Raw genomic sequence first — 24,986 nt, 5'->3', positions numbered from 1 at the left:
CCACCGCCGAAATGTCAGTTCGTTTGCCCACAATAAACACTTTTTTGTTTTTCGCCATAAGACCTGTGAGTGCTCCTTGTATGGACTATATATTTACATATATATATAAATCTCTGCTGGATTGGAGTGCACCACAGCCTGAACTGTGTGTGTATATGTGTGTGTGTGTGTGTGTGTGTGTGTGTGTGTGTGTTATATGGCCTTGATTGTCTTCTTTAGCCTGCTTCCATCTTTGCTTTATGTGTATGCAAATGGACTAAGAATGACCCAATATCATTCCAGGAGACATTTCATGGAGCCTGACTCCATGAAACTTTTAGTAGATGTAGAATAAATCTAAGTCAGGCATGTAGAATATAAGTGGTTCCACAAACTTCTAGAACCCATTCCACCTCCTATTAAAATGAAGTGAGATTCTGACTGTTCGGTTGCGCGTCATTTGTAGGTTTCTTGACTTCATCAGAAAGGTCGATCACATTGTCATGACATTCCAGCGCTTGGGGTTTGGTTTCAATGTAACACTCCTCATCCTCGTTGTCATGGCAGCACTTGCACCCTTTGCACTTTTTGCAGCAGCAGCAACAGTTATGTCTGCACCACAGAGAGGTTCCTACCATACAAGCATCCCATGGCTTGAGAGAATGCATCCACTTTGGAAGAAAGTCCCAGTCCTTGAGGAAATCTGGCAGAATTCTTGGCCATTTTGACTGCAAAACATTGACAGTAATCACAGCGACGATCATAGCCACAAATGGAACGGCCACTCCAACAAGGGCCTGCCAGCCGGCAACTGACAAACCAAAGACCAAGAGGGGCAACAAAAAGAAGCACAAGATCAGGTAGACCACTGCAAACCACCTGTATTTGGCCGTCTTGTTACCCAGCCCTTTAGCTAATCGAATGGGTATACGCATGAAAGGAATGGGGTACCAGATAAGGATGCCAGAAATATTAAAGAAGAAGTGGCATAATGCAATCTGCAAAACAAAAAAAAAAAGTAAATGTTAATTTGTTAAAGATTCCTAACATTTGTTTATACAACACTCTTACATATGCGCCTCTCCAATAATATTCCCAATTTAAAATTAACACAAGTGTACAATTCTGTCAGTGCTTAAAGGGATACTGTCATGGGAAAACATTTTTCAGTTAATAGTGCTGCGCCAGCAGAATTCTGCACTGAAATCAGTTTTACAAAAGAGCAAACAGGTTTTTTTTTTATATTCAATTTTGAAATCTGAAATGGGGCTAGACATATTGTCAGTTTCCCAGCTGCCCTTAGTCATGTGACTTGCTCTGATAAACTTCAGTCACTATTTACTGCAAGTTGGAGTGATATCACATCCTCCCTTCCCCCCTCCCCACCAACAAAAGAACAATGGAAAGGAAACCAGATAACAGCTCCCTAACACAAGATAACAGCTCCCTGGTAGATCTAAAAACAACACTCAATAGTAAAAGCCAAGTCCCACTGAGACACATTCAGTTACATTCAGTAGGAGAAATAACAGCCTGCCAGAAAGCAGTTCCATCCTAAAGTGCAGGCACAGGTCACATGACTGGGGCACCTGGGAAACTGACAATATGTCTAACCCCATGTCAGATTTAAAAATTGAATATAAAAAATTCTGTTTGCGCTTTTGAGAATTGGATTTCAGTGCAGAATTCTGCTGGAGCAGCAATATTAAATGATGTGTTTTGAAAAAACATATTTTCCCATGACAGTATCCCTTTAATAACTGCATTGATAAACTACTGTATGTAGTACCTTGTATTTGTTCTCAATATTTATACATAAATACAGTTCTTTCCCAAACTGACATGCCGTTTGCTTTACAGTCTTTAGTTCTTTGGCATTTCTCCTGCTGCTGGCAACAAAAAATAATACTGCTTTTATACAGATATGGGATCCGTTATCTGGACACCCATTATCCAGAATCTCCCATAGATTTCATTTTATCCAAATAATCCAAATTTTAAAAAAATCTTTCCATTTTCTCTGTAATAATAAAACAGTAGCTTGTACTTGATCCCAACTAAGATATAATTAATCCTTATTGGCAGCAAAACCAGCCTATTGGGTTTATTTAATGTTTAAATGATTTTCTAGTAGACTTAAGATCCAAATTACAGAAAGATCCATTATCTGGAAAACCCCAGGTCCCGAGCATTCTGGATAACAGGCCCCATACCTGTACGTATGTCGCTAACTCAAAAAACAATTTATAATACAAACCTGCACAGAGTTTTGCAATGTTTCGCCAGGGCTTGCTAAAGCTGCAAGTAGCGCAGTTGTTGTGGTTCCAATATTAGATCCGAGTGTTAGTGGATAGGCGCGTTCAATGCTAATGACTCCAATGCCTAAAAGTATGCGACAGGTGAAACGTCAAAACACATTTGTTAATTGCCTCGCCTAGGGAGATACATGACCTACTGACAGGCCCGGACTGGCAATCTGTGGGTTCTGGCAAATGCCAGAGGGGCTGCTATAAGGTGCCATAGAAAGTCAATATTTAGTGGGCTGGTGGGGGCAGTTTGGGCCTCTATGTGGGCTGATTGGGCCTCTGTGTACCTGAAATGCCGGCCTATTTTAATTCTCAGTCCAGACCTGCCTACTGACATAACTTTGTGGCTGTGAGATTTCCAAAAAAAGCTTTCAATCATGGAGAGGATGTACCAGCTATGATATGTTTCTGTTTGAAATCAAGAAAATACATCTCACCAATAAGGGGAGTCATTGCCGATGTAAAGACCGAACTGCTCTGCACAATAAATGTCATTCCGGCTCCAACCAACATTGCCAGGTAACCCGTTAGCCATGAGAAGGGGAATGGGAAATCTATGAGAGGAAGAAAAAAATGACAGTGTGATGCAATTGAGAAGCAAGAGAATAATACATAGAACCCTTTCTGGATCTACAGTAGATCGTTCATTGGTGATCCTAATGTACAGCTTTCTGGATGGGATTCCAAACATCTCACATGACCTTATTTGTATAAAAAAAGACCTCAATACATATGATATACTGCTTAGCCTTTCCAATAGAGCAGGGGCTGCCAATCTCGAGTGTTCTGGATGATTTGGATCAACAACTCCCAGCATTTAACTGCTGTAAGATAGTGACTGGTCTAATAAACTGATTCCAGTGCAACTGAGCAATGTGGAATGCTCAACTACAACACCTCTGAGTTACTTACAGCTGGACAAACAGTTAGGTTGGGTGAGTGTATCAAAGGGATTCTGTCATGATTTTTATGGTGTCGTTATTTCTAAATGACACTGCAAATAATTCACTCTACAATATAAAATTTCATTCCTAAACCAGCAAGTGTATTTACTTGTAATATTGGTGTGTAGGCACCATCTCAGGTCATTTTGCCTGGTCATGTGCTTTCAGAAAAAGCCAGCACTTTAGGATGGGACTGCTTTCTGGCAGGCTGTTGTTTCTCCTACTCAATGTAATTGAATGTGTCTCAGTGGGACCTGGATTTTACTATTGAGTGTTGTTCTTAGATCTACCAGGCAGCTGTTATCTTATGTTAGAGAGGTGCTATCTGGTTACCTTCCTATTGTTACTGTTGTTTGGCTTCTGGGGGGAAAGGGAGGGGGTGATATCACTCCAACTTGCAGTGCAGCAGTAAAGAGTATCAGTATCAGAGCACAAGTCACATGACTGGGGCAGCTGGGAAGCTGACAATATGTCTAGCCCCATGTCAGATTTCAAAATTAAACACAAAAAAATCAAATCTGTTTGTTCTTTTGAGAAACAGATTTCAGTGCAGAATTCTGCTGGAGCAGCGCTATTGACTGATGCACATTGACTGATACTGTCATTTTCCCATGACAGTATCCCTTTAAGTAACCATTATAAATCTTTAAAATATTCATAACATAAATAATAAAACTAAGTTTTGAAATATATATATATAAAATGCCCACTGCAGTTTGGATGCATTTCCTTGAGCTACGCTGTACATACCATGTGGCAGCAATGATACAACTATAAATATTCTATTTTTTAAACAAATAGCCTATTGAATTATTCAAGGCCCTCTACATAGCATGTCTCTTCTGTAAATAATTGCTCGCCTGGTACAGTTTTATTTTTCTCTTCTATTTCCTGAATAATTTCTTCTATATGCAGGTTTGGGCAGCCATCAAGGAAACCAGTGGGACAGTGTTAATATTTACCAGTGTTGATGACCTTCTTGATAAGAACAGACACTTGTCCTTTCAGCAGGGAGTTCAGGATCTTCACAATCAATATCAGACAGACACACAAAACAAAGAGCGACAGCGCCAAGAGTATGAGACCAACAGCGAGATCTGGCAGATTGGTGCTCGCAAACAGGTGGGAACCTAGGAAATAAAATAATATGATCAGTGATTTTATTCATCCTTGCTTGGTCTCTGCTAAAGCAATAAAAGTTTGAAAATTAGGGTCAGGGCACACGCTCAGATTCAGGGAGATTAGTCGCCCAGCGACAAATCTCCTCTTCTTCTGGTCCTCTAATTGGGGTTTTGGGCTTATTTATTAATAAACTTTCCCGAAAATTTTGTTTGCGGAAAAAATTGTAAAAAATCTGATTTCCAAGATTTTTTTTGGATTTTTCTTCTGATTTTCGCGATTTTTTCTGATTTTTCACCCGAAAAACTTTGGGGTATTGCCAAAAACCCAGCGCACATCAAAAAATCATTGGGACTTCTCCCATTGGGGCAAATTTACTTACCTCCGAACATCCGCCAGCATTGGCTTTGCGCACATCGCAACACTTCGCCAGGCGTAAATTCGCCTGGACAACGCTAATTCACGAAGATCCGATGTTGCGCACAGGGTAACGCTTGCAAAGTTGCGCTAGTGATAATACGATCAGCAGTCAAAGTTACGCTAGCGTTGGCTAATTTGCATACGGCGTGCAGTTAAAGTTGAATGGACATATATGTTGCAGCAAATACATTACATTACACAAGCCCAGGGAACCTTAATAAAGACAATAGAGTTGTTATAATGCCCTACACATGAGCCCAGTGTATAGTTTATGTGCCATATGTTAGGAAATGTAGGGGGGAGCCCGGGTACCCTAAAAAAAATTACGCACTTTTGCAGCCTATTACCCTGCAAAAAGGAAAAGACGCCAGCGTTTTTGGGACTTGAAGTAAGTCCTATCTACTCCATTGCACTTCGCCTGCTCTGAGGTGGCGAAGGCAAATAAAAAAACGTAGTGAATTTGCATAGTAACGCTCTTTCGCCAGAGCGAAAATTCTCCTTCAATAGCAAAATTACGCCAGCGACCGTTTGTAAATCGGCGAAGTGCCGAAATGACGCCACTTCGCCGTTTAGTAAATTTCCTCCATTGACTTATATGCAACCTCGACAGGTCTGAGATGCCGGATTTTCAGATTCTGACTTTTCCATCCTCAGGGTTTAATAAATTCCGAAAAATTTGTGATTTTTTTAAAAGTCTGATTTTATAAAAATCATTCGGAGTTTAGTAAATAACCCCCTAAGTGTAGAAAATTGCTAATCTGTAACACTGCTTACTATGAAGAAAAAAAGATAACGTCCTTATCTCTGTACTCACATTTAACTTTCATGGTCTCAAAGCCTTCAGTCCATGTCACGTTGTTTTCGTCGGTCCAGCAGAGTGATGGAGAGGTACAGTTCTCAGCACCAGGCAAACTTATATTAACTAAAGTCTGAAACAGAAAGAAAACATTTGTTTTACTGATACACTGAATTCATGAAATTAACTTTTTAAATGAGTTTAAGAATATGATACCTACAGTATATCATATTGTTAGAAAGGACACTGTAGATTATTTATTTATTTTTTTTGCTGCTGACACTTGCAAACTGGCCCTTGCAGCTATTATTAACATACACGCAGACCCTTACTGCTGATAGCTACAATTAACTGACTCTTGCTGCCATTAATTATTTATTAAAGGGGACCCGTCACCCAAAAAAAATATTTCAAATCCTATTTTATCACATTAGTCAAGCAAAATAAACTTTAATTACACTGTATAAATTATTTGAATCTTATTTCCTTCAGTCTGGGAATTCATAATTATAACAAGCAGGAAGCAGCCATTTTGTGCACACTATTATTAAGACAAGCCTTGTATCATCTCAGAATCTTGTTTGTGCAGCCAAATAGGGGACCTGATGTCCATCCCCATGTCCTGGCTACACAATTAAATGGTTAAGAGAACTGGGGGAATAAGGGGAGAGCAGTGACATGTAGGAAGTGCTGAATGGAAAGTGAAAGTAATTGCTTGCCCCACCTCTATGACTAAGGCATAGAGGAAGGGCAGACAATATTTGATTGACAGCTGAGATTTTTAAATGAGTTTACAACAGCTATGAACACTTAAATAAAAAAAAAGAATTTGGATTTCATGTTTCATTTGAAAGGGACTTTTATTATACAGATTTTTATGTCTGGTTGACAGGTCCACTTTAACGAGCCTTTAATTGATCCTTGTATCCACATTTATCAACACTAGGCAAATTTGCACCTGAGCAGTAACCGATGGCAACCAATGACAATTTTGTTTTTTACTGTTCTACCTGCGATTTACTGAACGTTGAGGGTATGATTTATGAGGAGGTTACAAAGGCTGCTGCGCCACAAGCTTAGATAATCAATGTAAAGAGCACGTGGCCTACCTTATAACTGCATTCTTTCTTTATCAGACTTTTGTTCTGAGCCAGGGGGTCTCCATTCGCAATTTCTTGTATGACATTCTTGTCAAGCTTCAGTAAAAAAAAGTTAGAAATGTTTGTCTTACTGTCTGTGAGCTGAGGGACACACCACATCAAGAGGCCCATTTATCAAAGGTAGAATTTCCAATTCATGTGAATTATTTTTAACTCTAATAAATTCGAATATACTCAAAATTAGAATTGGGGCTTATTTAATAAAAATTTCTAAAACTCAAACTAATTTTACCGACCCAAAAATGACATAGTAACATAGTGAGTTAGGTTGAAAGAAGACACACGTCCATCAAGTTCAAATTTTTGACTTTTTTTTTTTAACCTGCCTAACTGCCAGTTGATCCAGAGGAAGGAAAAAAACCCATCTGACGCCTCTTCAATTTGCCTCAAAAAAAATTCCTTCCTGACTCCAAAATGGCAATGGGGCCAGTCCCTGGATCAACTTGTACTATGAGCTATCTCCCATAACCCTGTATTCCCTCACTTGCTAAACACCATCCAACCCCTTCTTAAAGCTATCTAATGTATTAGCCTGTACCACTGATTCAGGGAGAGAATTCCACATCTTCACAGCTCTCACTGTAACAAACCCCTTCTGAATATTTAGGCATAAAAATTCGAAAAAAAATCAGGAAGGCTAGTAACATTCAAAATTGGTCCCTGGAGCTTACCCATTGACTTATACATGAACTCGGCAGGTTTTAGGCGGCGAATAGTCGAATTCTGATATTTAAAGGGCCAGAGTTATGATAAATCTCGAAATTTGAATTAAAATTCGAATTGAGTTTGGATAATTCTTAATTTCGAATTTGAGAGTTTTGACCATAAAAAACATTCGAAAATTTGAATTTTCAATTCGACCCTTGATAAATCTACCCCCAAGTGTTTGTAAATTCTATATTGCAGATGTATGCTGAAAGCTTAGTCCGAACATACCTGAATAATCCCTTTTGTGAGAGGCTCTGTGATAACTTTCAACATGTCCGGAGCATCCTCCCCTGACTCAATATTGAACGATTTGACAATGACATTGGTTAGGTGAAATAAATAGCCCGATGCCACTTCGATGGGCAGCAGAACCAGCACGGAGAGCCAGTTAAAGAAATCGTGCACTGTGGCTCCTGCAAAAGCTCTGCAATGTGGAATGGAAAATACATTAATAGGGTCACATGCTTTCTGGGCATGCTACTGGGACAACATATTCCTACATACTTTTAATTGGAGGATACTGCCATTCCTGTATAATAAATGACTGCCCATAACTGCACAGGAAGTTGCATTCTATAATTGCTCTGGGAATTAATATATGTTGTATACTATGGGGCAGATTAATCAAGGGTCGACTTTCTAGGGTTAAAAAAACCCTCGAAGTAAAATCCTTCGAATTAGAATATCGAATTTGCAGGATTTTAGCGCAAAGCTTTGATCGAATATAAATAGTTAGATCGGACGATAAAATCGTTCTAATCGAACGTTTTTAAGCTATCAATCGAACGATTTTTATTTAATCAAAAAAAGTGCTGGGGAAGGTCCCCATAGGCTAGCATTGCACCTCGGTAGGTTTAAAGTGGCGAAGTATGAAGCCGAAATATTTTTTTAAAGAGACAGTACTTCAATTATAGACTGGTCGAACGATTTTTACTTTGAATCGTTCGAATCATTCAATTAGATCGAATTCGATCGAATTTGACCAATGCGATGGTCGAAGTACCCAAAAAAATACTTTGAAATTCGAATTTTTTTCCATTCGAAATATTCACTCGAGCTTAGTAAATCTGCCCCTATGTGTTCGGAGCTCCCAACCACAGGCTCACAATTTTGCTGTTTAGGTAGGAATTAATGACATTTTATGACATTGCTTTTTCTTTTCACACAATTTAAGGCAGACCACTTATTACTATTAACCACGTGGCAGCTTTTATTAAAGTAAACTTAAAGGGATACTGCATCAAATGCTGCTCCAGCAGAAATCTGCACTGAAATATGTTTCTCAGAAGAGCAAACAGAATTTTTTATATTTAATTTTTTAATTTTAAAATATGACATGGGGCTAGACATATTGTCAGTTTCCCAGCTGCCCCCAGTCATGTGACTTGTGCCCTGATAAACTTCAGCCACTCTTTACTGCTGTACTGCAAGTTGGAGTGACATCACCTCCTCCCTTCCCCCCAGCAGCCCAACAACAGAACAATGGGAAGATAACCAGGTAACAGCTCCCTAACACAAGATAACAGCTGCCTGGTAGATCTAAGAACAGCACTCAATAGTAAAATCCAGGTCCCACTGCGACACATTCAGTTACATTGAGTAGGAGAAATAGCCTGCCAGAAAGCAGTTCCATCCTAAAGTGCTGGCTCTTTCTGAAAGCACATGACCAGGCAAAATGACCTGAGATGCACCTACACACCACTATTACAACTAAAAAATTTGATATGGTAGAGTGAATTATTTGCAGTGTAAACAGTATAATTTAGAAATAAGAACTACATCATAAAAATCATGACAGAATCCCTTTAAAGGAAACATTAGGTACCTTCTAAATTCATTGCGATCTCCAGACTGCATCAAAGCCACAATTGTATTGGTGACAGACGTGCCGATGTTTGATCCCATGATGATCGGTATTGCTGATCTGACTGTTAAAACTAAAGAGAAAAAGAAAGAAACGAGAATAGTTAAGCCCGTTTGCCCAATGCTTATATGATTAATTATAACATAAGTGCTTTATCCTATAATATTTTCTACTTAAAGGAACAGTAGCATGAAAGTGTTTTAAAAGAATGAAAATAAAATGTACTGTTGCCCTGCCCAGATAAGCTCTGTGGAATCTCATTGTATACTACAGAGCTTATATGTTATCTGCTACGTAACCTGTGCCTTTTCTCTGTTTTCAGTTTTGAATGGCTGCCCCCATGACTAAATAGCAGCTTGTTTAGATAAACTATACTAGCTTTTATGAAGCAAACACACCAGCTTTACCAGTGCAGTGGTACATTACATTATATTGAGTACATTATATTTTTATTACTTTAAAACACTTTAATTTTTTGGTGTTACTGTTTCTTTAATGGGCTAGGCCATCTAGCCCCGCCTACTCTCATAATACTTACTATTTGATGATACCATGCTGACCACAATAGACGTGGACGTGCTGGAACTTTGTACGAGGACAGTCACCAGCACCCCAATGACAAGCCCAGCAACAGGATTGGACAACACAGAATGGTTCTTGAATATATCTCCCGCAGCTTTACCTGTACCAATAGAAAGGAGAGGTAAGATTCAAGAGTGAACAAACAGAACACAGTACAGGTATGGGATCTGTTATCCAGAATGCTCAGGACCTGGGGCTTTCCGGATAATGGATCTTTCCGTAATTTGGATCTTCATACATTTAGGGGCATATTTATCAAGTGTCGAATTTCAAACTGAAAAAACTTCGAAATTCGAATTCAAAAAGACCAACCGAAATTAAGTTTTTTTTGGTCGAATAGGTCAGTTTTCGATCGAATAGGTCCGTATTCGGGCGAATTCGAATTGTACGAATCCAAGTAAAAGCGCATTCGATCGAATCTGATTCGAAGTTTTTCCCAAAAAATATTTTTCAAAGCTCACCAATTGACTCCAAATGACTCCAGCAATTGGGTAGGTTTTAGATGGCGAATGGATGAAGTCGAATTTTTAAAGAGACAGTACATGATAAATTTCGATATTCGAATTTCTGAATTTTTTGCAAATTAATTTGTACTATTCCCTAGTCAAAGTACACAAAAAATAACTCGAAATTCAAACTTTTTTTATTCAAAAATTCGCCTTAACCTTTGATAAATCAGCACCTTAGTCTACTAGAAAATCATTTAAACATTTAGGGGCTGATTTATCAAAGGTCGCGGTGAATTTTTTAATGAAAAAAGTTTGAATTTCAAGTTATTTTTTGTGTACTTCCACTAGGGAACAGTCCAAATTCGATTCAACATTTATTTAGTGACCCTGTACAATAATGCAGTTATCATATACCTGAATGAGCTTCTTTGGGATGATATGTAAAGGGCTGAACAGATACTAAATGATAAAATGTGGCAGTTTATCAAAGGAAGGAACAAATTCTCCGTTATCAGTGATATATAGGTATTCTGTACATGAATATATAGAAGTTGATCTTTTTTGGAGGGAGGCTAAGTTTTTATAAATATTCATTATTTTACCTTTGTCCCTTGTGTTATGGTTAAAGTGATACTGACACTAAAAAACTACTTTTTAAAATATGAATGTACATAAAGGGGCATTAAGGTCGAAGTGAAAATTCGAATTTCAAGCTAATTTTGGTGTACTTTGACTAGGGAATAGTTCAAATTCGATTCGAATTTGAAAAAAAAAATCGAAAATTATAATTTCGAAACTTATCATGTACTGTCTCTTTAAAAATTCGACTTCGACCATTCGCCATCGAAAATCTGCCGAATTGCTGTTTTAGCCTATGGGGGACCTCCTAGAACCTATTTAAAGTCAATTGGTGAACTTCGATCGAATGCGCTATTCCTTCGATTTGAATTCAGCCGAATACAGACCTATTCGATCGAAAACGGACCTATTTGAAAAAAAAAACTTTGACTTAATTGACTTTTTGAATTCGAATTTCGAATTTTTTAGAGTTCGAAATTGAACCCTTGATAAAAATGCCCCTAAAGAAATCAAATAGGTTGGTTTTGCCTCCAATAAGGATTAATTATATCTTAGTTCGGATCAAGTACAAGATATTGTTTTATTATTACAGAGAAAAGGGAAATCATTGATTTGGATAAAATGGAGTCTATGGGAGACAATCTTTCCATAATTCGGAGCTTTCTGGATAATGGGTTTCCGGATAACGAGTCCCATACCTGTACCGACATGCTCAACAACACGAGCCACGCGTAGATCAACATACAAAGGCATCTTTGTGCCAAGGGTAAGTCAATTAATTAAATAAATGGTATATTGATGCTGTGTTCCCTCCCTCCTGGGCGGCTGCCTCCTCACCTACTCACAACCAGTTATGCAGCTGCCCACACACAACAAAGCATTACAATTATCAGGATGAAACTGGGATCATTATACCTTTACCTGATACTAATCTGCAAAATAAACCGAAACCCAACCCAATTTACTTTCTTCAATAAGTTTTAATTAGACTTTATCTGCCAGCTCTCCTACATGACAGTTTAGCCTGTGTCACACATAGAGGCACATTTATTAAGGGTCGAATTTCAAATTTATGTGAGTTTTTTTAAACTTTTTTAAAAACTTGGTTAAATTGGTTAAAGGGGTGGTTCGCCTTGAAGTCAACTTTTAGTGTGTTATATTTTGGCTAGTTTTAAACAACTTTTCAATTGGCCTTTATTATTTATGTTTTACAGTTTTTTTAATATTTGCCTTTTTCTTTAGACTCTTTCCAGCTTTTAAATGGGGGGGGGGTCACTGACCCCATCTAAAAACAAATACTCTGTAAGGTTATAAATGTATTGTTATTGCTACTTTTTATTACTCATCTTTCTATTCAGTCCCTCTCCTATTCATATTCCAGTCTCTCTATTTCAAATTGAAAAAACTTCGAAATTCGAATTCAAAAAGACCAACCCGAAATTAAGTCAAAGTTTTTTTGGGGTCAAATAGATCCGTTTTCGATATGGTTGGCACCTGGCCGGTAAAAATTGGGAAGAAAGTTAATAAGGAAAAAAAGTTAAATATATAGAAAGGCCGGTATTTTTTTCCAGAAAAGGTGGCGAATTTGAATCGTTCGGTCGAAGGAATAACGTGTTCGAACAAATTACATTCTAAGGTTTTCCCCAAAAAAAGTCCACCAATTGACTCCAAATAGATTCTAGGAGGTCCCCCATAGGCTAAACCAGCAATTCGGCAGGTTTTAGATGGCGAATGGTTGAAGTCGAATTTTGTAAAGGGACAGTACGTGATAAATTTCAATATTTGAATTGTCTAATTTTTTTCAAATTCAAATCGAATTTGGACTATTCCTTAGACGAAGTACACAAAAAATAGCTCAAAATTCAAGTTGTTTTTTAGTCGTAAATTCACTTCGACCTTTGATAAATGTGCCCCTAACAGTTAACTCAAAACGGCACAACTCCTTTAAGTAAGAACCCAACGCCATAAACCCTTTCTCACCTCCAACTAACTGAAATGCGGAGCTCAGAATGTCCAAGGAGCAAACGAAAAAGTACAACAGCGTCACCAAGAGGACAAACTTTAGAGTTCCCAAGAGCACCGACACTATTCTTTGTTTGACGTTCATTTCTGTAAAGCAAGAATATAAATTATTTATCTTCAAAAGGGAAGAAGATTGTGGACCCTGCCAATCACCTTCTCCCTCCCAATTACTCATCCTAAATGGCTGAACAAATGCCAAATAATAGGAGACAATGATCTTCCGTACCTGACCATTTGGGCCCTGTGCTCTTGATTTCTGGCATGTCCCATGGATCAATCTCTTCCGGTTTGGGTGAGTCTTTGCATAAAGAAAGAGTCGAGTATGTAGGAGACAGATCCTTTTCTGGGTCAGAAGGATTTCCCTCTGGAATAAGAAATGGATGGACTGTAATAATGTGCCACTGTAAGACAACTTACTAATAGAAGACTATATGGGAAGACTCTTACCAGCAGGGCTGATGCCAGTAGACCAAACAGGCTTAGACGCATCCACATCACCCGCATCAAAGCCATGGTTGTCTAATTCAGGAAAGGGTGCCATTTTCTGTTAATAACAGAATTCATATTTAAAAGGATAACAAACAACTCCAACAATACATGCATCAGGTAAAAAATTGTACAAAAGAATAATCACAGCAAATTAGAACCTAGATGGTTGACTAGACTTCCTCCTTGTTCCATTCATAGGAGTTAAAGGGATACTGTCATCCCATTTTCAAAATGAATCAGTTAATAGAGCTGCTCCAGCAGAATTCTGCACTGAAACCCATTTCTCACAAGAGCAAACAGATTTTTTTATATGTAATTTTGGAATCTGACATGGGGCTAGACATATTGTCAATTTCCCAGCTGCCCCTGGTCATGTGACTTGTGCTCTGATAAAACTTCAGTCACTGAAGTGATATCACACTCCTCCCTTCCCCCCTCCCCAAGGGCTGGGTATATGTAGCACTATGCCCCGGCAGGGAGGAGGGGACGTTTGAACTGTGCATGATTCTATCATTCAAAAAGTCCAAATATTTAATTTATTTTTAAAGGGATACTGTCATTGGAAAAAAAAATTCTAAATGAATCAGTTAATAGTGCTGCTCCAGCAGAATTCTGCACCGAAATCCATTTCTCAAAAGATCAAACTGATTTTTTTATATTCAGTTATATTGTGCTCTGATAAACTTCAATCACTCTTTACTGCTGTACTGCAAGTTAGAGTGATATCACCACCCCTCCTTTTTCCCCCCAGCAGCCTAACAACAGAACAATGGGAAGGTAACCAGATAGCAGCTCCCTAACACAAGATAACAGCTCCCTGGTAGATATAACAACATCACTCAATAGTAAAATCCAGGTCCCACTGAGACACCTTAAGTTACATTGAGTAGGAGAAACAACAGCCTGCCAGAAAGCATCTCCATCCTACTAAAGTGCTGGCTCTTTCTGAAAGCACATGACCAGGCCAAATGACCTGAGATGGCGCCTACACACTAATATTACAACTAAAAAATACACTTGCTGGTTCAGATAAGAAATTTTACATGGTAGAGTGAATTATTTGCAGTGTAAACAGTGTAATTTAGGAATAAAAACTACATCATAAAAATCATGATAGAATCCCTTTAAATGAAACCAGTGTAGCGACGGTAAAAAACTACAACAACCAATCTGATATTTGCTTTGACTTTCCAGCTTGTAGGAGACCAGCAGCTGTTTGGCTGCTATGGGTAACTGCACTGGTCCAATTTCACTCCTATATTAAATAAACCTGTCCATGAGCCCCTACACCTACCTTGCTCAAACAGAACTGAATGTACAATTTTTACAATAAATGACATTTTGAATGGTGAACCGCCTATAAAAATGCACCTAAATTGTACTTAAAGAGATACTGACACCAGAAAATGAACCTTCTATAAATGAACCTACCATAACATTGACTTTGCATGCTTCTTATAATTTTGCCATAAAGTATTTGCACAATGCTTTTACATTACCTGATCCCCATGTTCCTGTATGAGGGGGCTGCCATATTTGTTAGCATTAGAAACTTTAACTGACAGGCTGAGATGCGACAGTCAGTTTGGCAAATGAGGTTTAGGAACAATTACTTACAAAAGCAAACCTCTCAGCAAAAAACAAAAAAAATCAGGTAACTTTATGGGGCAGATTTATGAAGGGTTTGTAAAACTTAAAAATTCAAATTCAAAATCACCAGCAGAAATTGAATCAAAGTTTTTTTTGTTTGCCGAATAGGTCCTTTTTCGATCAAATAGGTCAGTTTTCATACGAATCGAAGTAATAGCGAATTCGATCGAATTCGACTCTAAGTTTTTCCAAAGAAAAAACCTTTGATTTTTCAAAGTCCACCAATTGACTCCAAATGGGTTCTAGGAGGTCCCCCATAGGCTAAAACAGCAGTTCGGCATGTTTTAGATGGCGAATGGTAGAAGTTGAGTTTTTAAAGATAGATTTCGAAAATTCTAATTTTCGATTTTTTTTTTCAAATCGAATTTGAACTAAAATTAGCTCGAAAGCTAGTTTTTAAAATTCGAATTTTCACTTCGACCTTTATGCCCCTTTATGTACATTCATATTTTAAAAAGTAGTTTTTTAGTGTCAGTATCACTTTAACCACACCACAAGGGACAAAGGTAAAATAATGAATATTTATAAAAATATTAGCCTCCCTCCAAAAAAGATCAAATTCTATATATTCATGTACAGAATACCTATATATCTCTGATAACAGAGAATTTGTTCCTTCCTTTGATAAACTGCCACATTTTATCATTTAGTATCTGTTCAGCCCTTTACATATCATCCCAAAGAAGCTCATTCAGGTATATGATAACTGCATTATTGTACAGGGTCACTAGATAAGGTAATTGAAGTGGAAGCATCACACAGTGATCTTTGTATAGGATGGAGCAGGGGAGATGATGGATGCCTTCTAGATAAGCATGGCAAGCTAAAGCAATACTTCTATAGATTTAACCTGTTCTAGCAGATGACCTTTCTTTCGACACAAGATTTATTTCAATAGGTGAAATCCCTTTGGAACAAAAGAAGAATGGTCAATGTGGGGCTAGGCCTGCCTATTGCATACAATGAGCCTTTATCTGATAAGTCACTGTTTATTGACCTCTTCCACATTTCCCTAGCCTGGAATGCTACAGGGAATCTGCTCACAAGCAAAGGAATTTGTTTTAGGTTTTACAAAAGCATTGTGGTCAAACACCATTGCCCTTTGTTATGTTAGCATCTCACCTTGCCTTAAGGGCTAGTCCACACGGGGAGATAGCGACGCGTTTGCGGTCGCGGCGACAAAGCGCCGCGACAGTCGCCGCGACCGGCGCAGGCGACAGTTTTGTATGGGCGCCTATGTAAAAACACCTGTGCTAACCACACGAGGCGATGTGCTTTTCAACAGTCGCCTGAAAAAGCCTGGCGAGGCATTTTCAGGCGACTGTTGAAAAGCGCATCGCCTCGTGTGGTTAGCACAGGCGTTTTTACATAGGCGCCCATACAAAACTGTCGCCTGCGCCGGTCGCGGCGACTGTCGCGTCGCTTTGTCGCCGCGACCGCAAACGCGTCGCTATCTCCCCGTGTGGACTAGCCCTAAAGGTTAACGATCATCAATAAGTAATTAGACAAGTTTAAAAATAAAATATAACGTGATTAAACAGGTATAGGTATTTAAATAATCCAGTCTATTATTATTATTATTATTATACTGCGGCGTAATTTGTGAATTATATCAGTGTGGGAAATGGGAGTCCTGGATGTACTGCTGCAGCATGGTACATGCAGTCAGAACCAGCAGTGCAGGCGATAGCAAAAGCAGACAGACTCAGCTTTCAAGAGCAATTACAATTACAAAGGACTTTGCGAATCATTCAAAATCTGTAATTAATGCATATTGGAAAAGATAATTAGACTTATATTCTCTTATTTTAGTTTATAACCACTTTAAAAGAGTGAGCTGTACATAATTTGTGCAAGTCAACACAGAAAACTTTCAAATGCTGGTGGGAAACGTGACGACTGAAGGGCTGCTGTTTTGGCACAACTGAAATACAATCTTACTCTCCATTAGGACCGACTTCTGCCTTTCAGGTGGCACAGTATGAGGGGGCCCTTGAGAGTTGCCCTTAATTTTAAGTTTAAATGTATGTGATATTTTATGTTTTCTGCTAAGTTACACTGAGGGGCAGATTTATCAAGGGTCGAATTTCGAGGTGATGAGAGTTTTTTTAAACTCCCATCAACTCGAAATTCAAATAAAAAAAGACCAACCGAAATTTATTACAAAAATCTAATTTTTTAACTTCTAGTAAATAGGCTGTATTCAATTCGTTTGAATTGAATTCGGTTCTTATTCGAAGTCCACCAAATGACTCCAAATAGGTTCTACACTATTCCCTAGTTGAAGTACACTAAAATTAGCTCAAAATTCGTATTTCAAGATATGATTTTTCAATTCGACCCTTGATAAATCTGCTCCTTAGGGTAGGGCCACACGGCGCGATTTCGCCGCGATTCTGCGCTGGGCGAGTTGCGAGTTGCGAGTCGCTGCGGTTTTTAAGCCGAAATAGCTTTGTTAACTTTGGCGCTGGCGTCAATGCAAATCGCGGCGAAATCGCTGCGCTAATTCACACGCGGCGATTCGTTTTCTATTGTCGCCCGAAGTTGCCTCGCTGGGCGTTTCCGGGCGACAGTAGAAAACGAATCGCCGCGTGTGAATTAGCGCAGCGATTTCGCCGCGATTTGCATTGACGCCAGCGCCAAAGTTAACAAAGCTATTTCGGCTTAAAAACCGCAGCGACTCGCAACTCGCCCAGCGCAGAATCGCGGAGAAATCGCGCCGTGTGGCCTTAGCCTTAGACTGACTCTAATACTCCTCCTTTAATCAGAGATTCAAATTTTTCCGATTTTTTAAAATAAAAAAAGTCAGACCAAGCTAGAATCCACTATTTGACCTTTTTTAATATTAAAAAAAAGCACAATTCAATCGGATCTGGGGGAAACTGGATAAAATCGAGTGAAAATCCGAATCACTCTATTTTTTGCAGTTTTGCACAAAAAGCCAGAAAAAAATCTGATTTTTGGGCTAATTCCAGTGCAGACAACAAAACCTCAGCAGGTCTGAGATGGCGGATTTTCGGATTTGGATGTTTTGCAGCATCGGACTTTAATAAATCCCGGAAAATTAGAGTTTAAAAAAAAAAACAAAGAGTTTTGCACCAAAAAGCCCGACCAAACTTTAGTAATAACCGCCAAACAGTATGTAAAACACCATGCAAAGAGCGGGTTCCCTCTGGGATCATGCAGAGAAAGGACCAACAGTGAATTGCGCTGTGCATCGGGGGGGGGGGTTAACAATGTACCTGCATATTTTATTCAACTCACAGGAGAGTAATTAAAGTTTATGGCCCATGTATCCCTCACATTAACGTTGAAGTTATGCACAGGAATGACTATGTTGTGCCATTTACTGGTACTTCTGTAACAGTTTCAAACACCTGACAAAAGGCACATAATATCAAACTTTGAGCAACTCCGAATTCCCGAATGGACCTTATTTATAAAGAAAAAAACCCAAAAAATAGGGTCGGCAAACTTGGGAGCTGTCTCCGAAAACTCAGAATTGTTCTGAGTTTTCCGCAAAAACGATGTTTTTTTCTGAGTTTTCTGAGTATTTCGCACCAAAACCCTGAAATCATCGGATATCAGTACGGACATCAGCGCAGACACTGGGAACTTCCCCATTGACTTATACAGGACCTCGAGAGCTTTTAGATGCCAGGGTTTAGTATTCAGAGTTTTTAGACCATCGGACTTAAATAAATCTCGAAAAGTTTTATTTTTGATCTGAAAACTACAAATTATTTGAGGTTTGGATATTCAGACCCTGATAAATAACCCCGATTATGTTTTGGGGTTCTATACCAGCCCTTTAGAAGTAAAGATCTGTGTCTCCAAAGATGCCCCAGTAGCTTCCCATCTTCTTTTCTGCTGATTCACTGCACATGCTCTGTGCTGCTGTCACTTACTGAGCTTAGGGACCCACTCACAATATACTGTATAACTACAATATAAATGTCACAATACAAGTTTGGCAATTAATTCAGCAGCCCAGGGCAATTAACATCAGAATAATAATATTCAATTCTGTTTCATCATCTTATATGACCTAATTTTCTGCTTGATAATTTGCAACAACCCCCCAAGCTTAGCTTCTCAGCAGCAGCTCAGAGCCCACTGAGCATGTGAGTGCCACTGACCCTCCTAACAACATCCAATATGGGGGTCCCCTTTGGACAACTTTGGAGGCCTGGATCATTATAGAGATGTATGAATTCTAGCCATATTGGATTTTAGGGTTTATTTGGAGCTGACAATCCAAGTTCCAGAGTTATATATCAAGGGCCACGGCTAATTACCTGATCATGTACAGTGTGAGAAAGTAATAAGGAAATTAATTAAATAAAGTAATCGTAAATCCTGTGTATCCTTGAAATATGGGTGGTCCTTTAAAATGAATTACAATTATCTTTTAATTATAGCCGGAGCCTGAGAGCTTCTTCAACCTGCTGGGCAAGTTTGGCAAGTGATAAAGTATAATAAGTGAAAGGTAAATATATTTTTTAATATCACTGAATAATCTTGGTCAGGGATCTGCAGTCTAGGTGTGGAAGTGTAGCTGAACTATAGCATCTGCTCGCTCATAGTCTTACCAATTTTTCTATTTAACCAAACAGCAAAGCACAGCACAGTAGTGTTGCCACCTCACCCCTTTAAATCTGTATTTGGATGAAATCCACAACTCCCCGGCTAATTAGCAATAAATATCAGAATCAGAAACCAATTTGCTCTTCAGCAAGCTTTTAAAATGAATATTAAATAAATCCCTCTGTATGTGGATTATATGTATCCAATAATAAAGGGGTGAGGGTCAACCCTAAAATTTTGCCTCCACCTTCCACCATTCTACAAGCTTCATTCCATCCATTTCTTAGCCCAAATACTTTGTTTTTTGTCTGGGGGGATCGGTAAAGATAATTTCCTGTTCTTATATGGCATGCTTTGGACTGCATTTCTGTCCCTTTATAAAAATTATTTATGTAGACCCCATGCTGCACGGCTGATTAGCAGTCTGCTCATATGTACAGTACAATATGGTACTTTTCCAAAATAAAGATTTTCCCTGCAGCATGTGGATTTTATGTGAGTTAGAGGGAGAAGGATGTCACCCTGTTCTCTTGGGTAACGTTTACATTCTAAGGACAGGTTGTTTATTTGCAGAAAGAGACTGAAAGAGACTCTTTCCTCCCCAGAATAAAAACACTGCCTAGAAATAAGTGCAAGCTGGTTTCCCTGCTAGTATACCCTTCACCAGTACAAGGGTACCTTGTCATCCATGGTAATGCTACGTCCAGACGTACTGGGTCAAACAAAAGAAAGCAAATGTTACTTAGAAACATTTATATAACCTTTATACAGAAGATATATCATTGCCTAAATTGTAACATGCAGAATGTGTTCTATGGCAAAATATCTGTCTTTTCAGAACTATATTCCAGAGGGAAGCACATTTTTAAAGAAAAGGATAGGTTATGATCCTAAAGGGCAACTAAAGTCATGGTTTAAGCTTGCATATATAAATGGCCATTATGACATAGGGGTGTTGTGACACTTCCTAGCATATAGAGAATTCAACCTCAATTACAATGGATTCCTCTATAATTTCTAGTGCTGCAGGACATTATGGGGGAAGCCTATGGAACCAAGAAGGTAAGAAAATCTGTATTGGGGGCTTTATTATCTTATGCAATAAATATAATTTTTAGATGCAAACTTAAATCGAGGCTTTAGATCCCCTTGAATGTCCCAAATGTTTTCATAGCCTAGGGCACGTCTACAACTGCAGACCAGGTGAACCCCTTGTCAGAATAAGAGGTGCCGGCATGAGGACTGACAGTGGTTTTCTGGCATCCCATAATTAGTCAACATTGTTTTGTTTTTTTAATTGCCAACAATTGCAGCTACATGTGACACTCTAGCTGATGTTAACTACAAATCCCCTTGATTCTGGGAGTTGCAGTTTAAAGGGGTTGTTCACCTTCAAACAACTAGTTGCTTTCAGATAGATCACCAGAAATAACGACTTTTAACAATTACATTCTATTTTCTATGTGTCACCGTTTTTCTACTGTTGAATTATAAAGTGTAATTTTTCACCTTTTAAAGCAGCTCTGGGAGGGGGGGTCGCCGACCCTTTAAACTGTTCTAAATTGATACATTTAGTACATTTCTTATCTTTGTCCCAGCTGAGCAGAATCTCTGGGTTTCATTACAGGCAGCTGTTAGACTTGATACAATAGTTGCTAATACTCCAGAGTTGCTGAAGAGAAATTTATCAAATAAATGTTGCAAAATTGTAAAAATTTAGAGTCTGCACCTGAATTATTGAGCTGCCAGACTCAAACACCAGAGACAGGGACATTTAGGGGCCCATTTACTAAGCTAGAGTGAAGGAATAGAAGAAAAAAACCTTGAATTTCGAATGTTTTTTTGGCTACTTCGACCATCGAATTGGCTACTTCGACCTTCGACTACGAATCAAACGATTCGAACTAAAAATCATTCGGCTATTCGACCATTCGATAGTCGAAGTACTGTCTCTTTAAAAAAAACTTCGACCCCCTACTTCGCCACCTAAAACCTACCGAGGTGCCATGTTAGCCTATGGGGAAGGTCCCCATAGGCTTTCTAACAATTTTTAGGTCAAAGAAAAATCGTTCGATCAATGGATTAAAATCCTTCGAATCGAACGATTCGAAGGATTTAATAGTTCGATCAAACGATTTTTTGTTCGATCAAAATATTTGCGGTAAATCCTTCGACTTCGATATTCGAAGGATTTACATTCGGCAGTCGAATATCGAGGGTTAATTAACCCTCGATATTCGACCCTATGTAAATCTGCCCCTAAGCGTTAAACTTAGATTTTGGAAAAACAGTAAAAAAAAATAATAATGGAAAGTAATTGAAAAAAGTCTTTATTTCTGGGGAACAATCTAAAAACAACTGAACTGAAAAAAAGTTTTGGAAGGTGAACAACCTCTTTAACAATTGGATAACATAAGCAGAAATTAGTAGAGCACTCAAATGAAGGTAATCTTCTCCAGCCTCTGACTAAGTGTGTATAACACGAAACGCGTAAGGCTAATGATGACATAATAAATAATACTTTTACTGAATTCCACTGCCTGGAGAGGATTGACTTCATTTGAGTGCCTGCTTTACTAATTTCTGGTTGTAACCTCTCCCCTTTGCTGAACCTGGGCCTCTTCTATTACTTGTATATTGTAAGACTCTCTCTTCATTGTAAATTGGATAGACATTTAGCAAGCTACTCCCTATACATTTTACAGCAACGATACTGTAAGAAACAGCACCCCTGTCATAAATCTGAATATTCTGTCTCTCCCAGAGAGATAAACAGAAGGATATTATCTTGGAAGGGTTTCCGACAGCAGGAATGCAGTCACCTGATGCCCGGCAGCACTGCTGCAAACCACACAGCCTGGCACGTTCTCCTTGGCAATTATAACCAATCACATCACAGACACAGCGGTAATGGTGGGTTAAAACAATATAGTGTTATAATAATTTATAGGCAGCGATACTGAATCACAACTGCCCCTTGCAGTACTTGTGTGAAGCTAATGCCACTGGGCATCTCTCTCTAATCAAAGAAAGTTGCATTTACTACAAACAAAGGGTTGGTGTACTTCTACTTCTCAGAACTACAAATCCCAGCACCCCACTAACTGCAGATGCTAGAAGCTGTAGCGCAGACATCCCTAAGCTCCTACTTTAATGCACATTCACAGACACTAAGGGGCAGATTTATCAAGGGTCGAATTTAGAATTTACGTTTTTTTTATGATGAAAACTGTCAAATTAGACTGGGGAGTTATTCAAATTCGATTCAAGTTTCTAAAAAAAAAATTTGAATTCGATTTTCGAGATTTATCATTGAATTCTGAACTCAAATTTGACTATTCGCCACCTAAACCTGCCGTATTGCTGTGTAAGCCAATAGGAGAGCTCCAGGGATCAATTTGGCGATGTTTGCCGTCTTCCTGACATTCGAGTTTTTTTTCAGAGAAAAACCTCGAATCGAGTTTTTAAACCTCAAATCGAATTCGATTAGAATTCGATTCAAGTTTTCGGGTCGATCCTATTCACCCGTGTTTAAAAAAATTAGTTTTTTTTTTTTAATTATTTTATCATTTTAAATCATTTTTTTAAGGGGCAGATTTATCAAGGGTCGAATTTTGAAGTGTGAAATACTTCGAAATTCGACCATCGAATTAAAATACTTCGAATTCGAATATCGAAGTCGAAGTATTTTTCACCGAATTTGGCCATCATACGATCGAAGTAAAATCGTTCGATCGAACGATTAAATCGTTTGAATCAAACGATTTTAGCGTACGATCGAATGGTTTTACTTCGATGTGTAAAGACTTAGAAAATGGTTGTAGAAGGTCCCCATAGGCTAACATAGCACTTCGGCAGGTTTAATTTGGCGAAGTATTGAAGTCGAAGTTTTTTTTAAAGAGACAGTACTTCGATTATCGAATGGTCGAATATTTAAACTATTTTTACTTCGAATCCAATTCGAAGTAAATTCAAAGTCGTAGTATCCTATTCGATGGTCAAAGTATCGAATTTTTTTACTTCGAAAATTCCCTCAAATTCACTTCGACCCTTGATAAATCTGCCCCTTAATAAATTTTGAGTTCATGGGAGTTTAAAAAACACTCACATGAATAGAAATGCGAATTGATAAATCTGCCCCTAAGTCAAATTCTTTATCGGAACTGACCCAACTCTACCTGCACTTTCAAGGGCAGAAGAAAGCAGGGAAAGTCCTTAGAGCAAGAATGTATAAAGTCGCAACTTTAGGGGCCCCTAAAGTTGGCTGGGCCCCCCTGTGTGCCTCCATATGCCGCACCTGCTTCCAAATGTGTAACATGCAAACAACATGGCTTATTACACACGTTAAAGCGTTATTCTACATACCCCCTTGCTGTTCTGCAACTCCCAGCATCTCTGTGCAGCCGAAGGGATGCTGGGAGTTGCAGTTTGACGGAAGCTTTCCATCAGACAAGTGCAAATCTCCTGCGCTGTATTTTATATGCAGGGGAAAAAAGATACATTCTACTGACAGTAAAACAATTATAAAATGAGTAAAGTTACCTAGTGGCAAACAGATATACATGTGATGATGATACAATATATATATAAATATATATGTGTCTCTTACCTGAGGGTTGAGGAGAGTGTGGGAGAGAGAGAGAGGATGGGATGTCAGCAGCATGTACCAGTGCCAAGGCTTTATTTATACAGGAGCAGCAGGTCACATGACACACCCAGGCGACTTGGTGACACCCCAAGGGCACTGCCTACAACCTGCTCCTGCTGCCTCATTATCTCAATCATCCTCATCATCAGCCCATTCAGCAGCAGCACGTGATCCCAGGAGAGATAAGTTCAGCCTCCTTAGTGATCAGTAGTTGCTCCTCCGCCGAGCACTTCCAGTGCTGCTGCCCTATGGCCGGGGAATACACGTGGAGTGGGCGGGAGCCTGGAGGCGACTCTGTGGGACTTTATGACAGGCGCTAACGCATCGCTGCACCCGGTGAACTTGTCCTCTCCACAGTCTGGATCGATAATGTTGTGCGTGACTGAAAATTATATAATGGCACCCAGGGATCCCCTGGAACTGAATTCATGGGCACTAACCATTAGCTGATACTGTACCTTACACAACGTCACGTGAGGCACACACCATCGCTTCTGCCCCGGGTGATTCCATGAGGCGCTGCTGTGAGGGGGGAATTAAACGTTACTCTGTGATAAACTCAAACAAGTCAGTTCAACTTCTCCTCACACACAAAGCTAATATATTCCCGTTTTTATAAAGAAGCACAACTGATGTTGGTGAATTCACATGCCCTGGTTATGATTTGTGGGGACAGCACAACCA

At 38.9% G+C, this 24,986-nt stretch overlaps 1 protein-coding gene across 2 annotated transcripts; it reads right to left on the bottom strand.

The window, feature by feature from the left end:
• Nucleotides 1–122: 122 nt before the first annotated feature.
• Nucleotides 123–24,691, bottom strand: slc34a2.S (solute carrier family 34 member 2 S homeolog). 2 transcript variants are annotated; one of them, XM_018243079.2, is made up of 14 exons: nt 24,264–24,340; nt 20,333–20,366; nt 13,376–13,472; nt 13,155–13,292; nt 12,887–13,015; nt 9,835–9,978; nt 9,258–9,369; nt 7,661–7,856; nt 6,674–6,760; nt 5,583–5,697; nt 4,192–4,359; nt 2,723–2,839; nt 2,237–2,361; nt 123–977 (listed from the first exon to the last, which is right to left on the bottom strand). In XM_018243079.2, the coding sequence occupies exons 2-14, from the start codon at nt 20,342–20,344 to the stop codon at nt 399–401; spliced, it is 2,019 nt and encodes a 672-aa protein (XP_018098568.1). In that variant the 5' UTR covers nt 20,345–20,366; nt 24,264–24,340; the 3' UTR covers nt 123–398. The 2 variants fall into 2 exon arrangements, with proteins under 2 accessions (XP_018098568.1, XP_018098567.1); XM_018243078.2 differs by lacking the exon at nt 20,333–20,366 and having other exon boundaries at nt 24,264–24,691.
• Nucleotides 24,692–24,986: the final 295 nt, after the last annotated feature.

Source organism: Xenopus laevis, chromosome 1S (assembly GCF_017654675.1).
Source record: "Xenopus laevis strain J_2021 chromosome 1S, Xenopus_laevis_v10.1, whole genome shotgun sequence".
In the NCBI taxonomy this organism is placed as follows: domain Eukaryota; kingdom Metazoa; phylum Chordata; class Amphibia; order Anura; family Pipidae; genus Xenopus; species Xenopus laevis.
The sequence above is the reverse complement of the archived record's forward strand: the minus strand, read 5'-3'. Positions and strand labels throughout refer to the sequence as shown.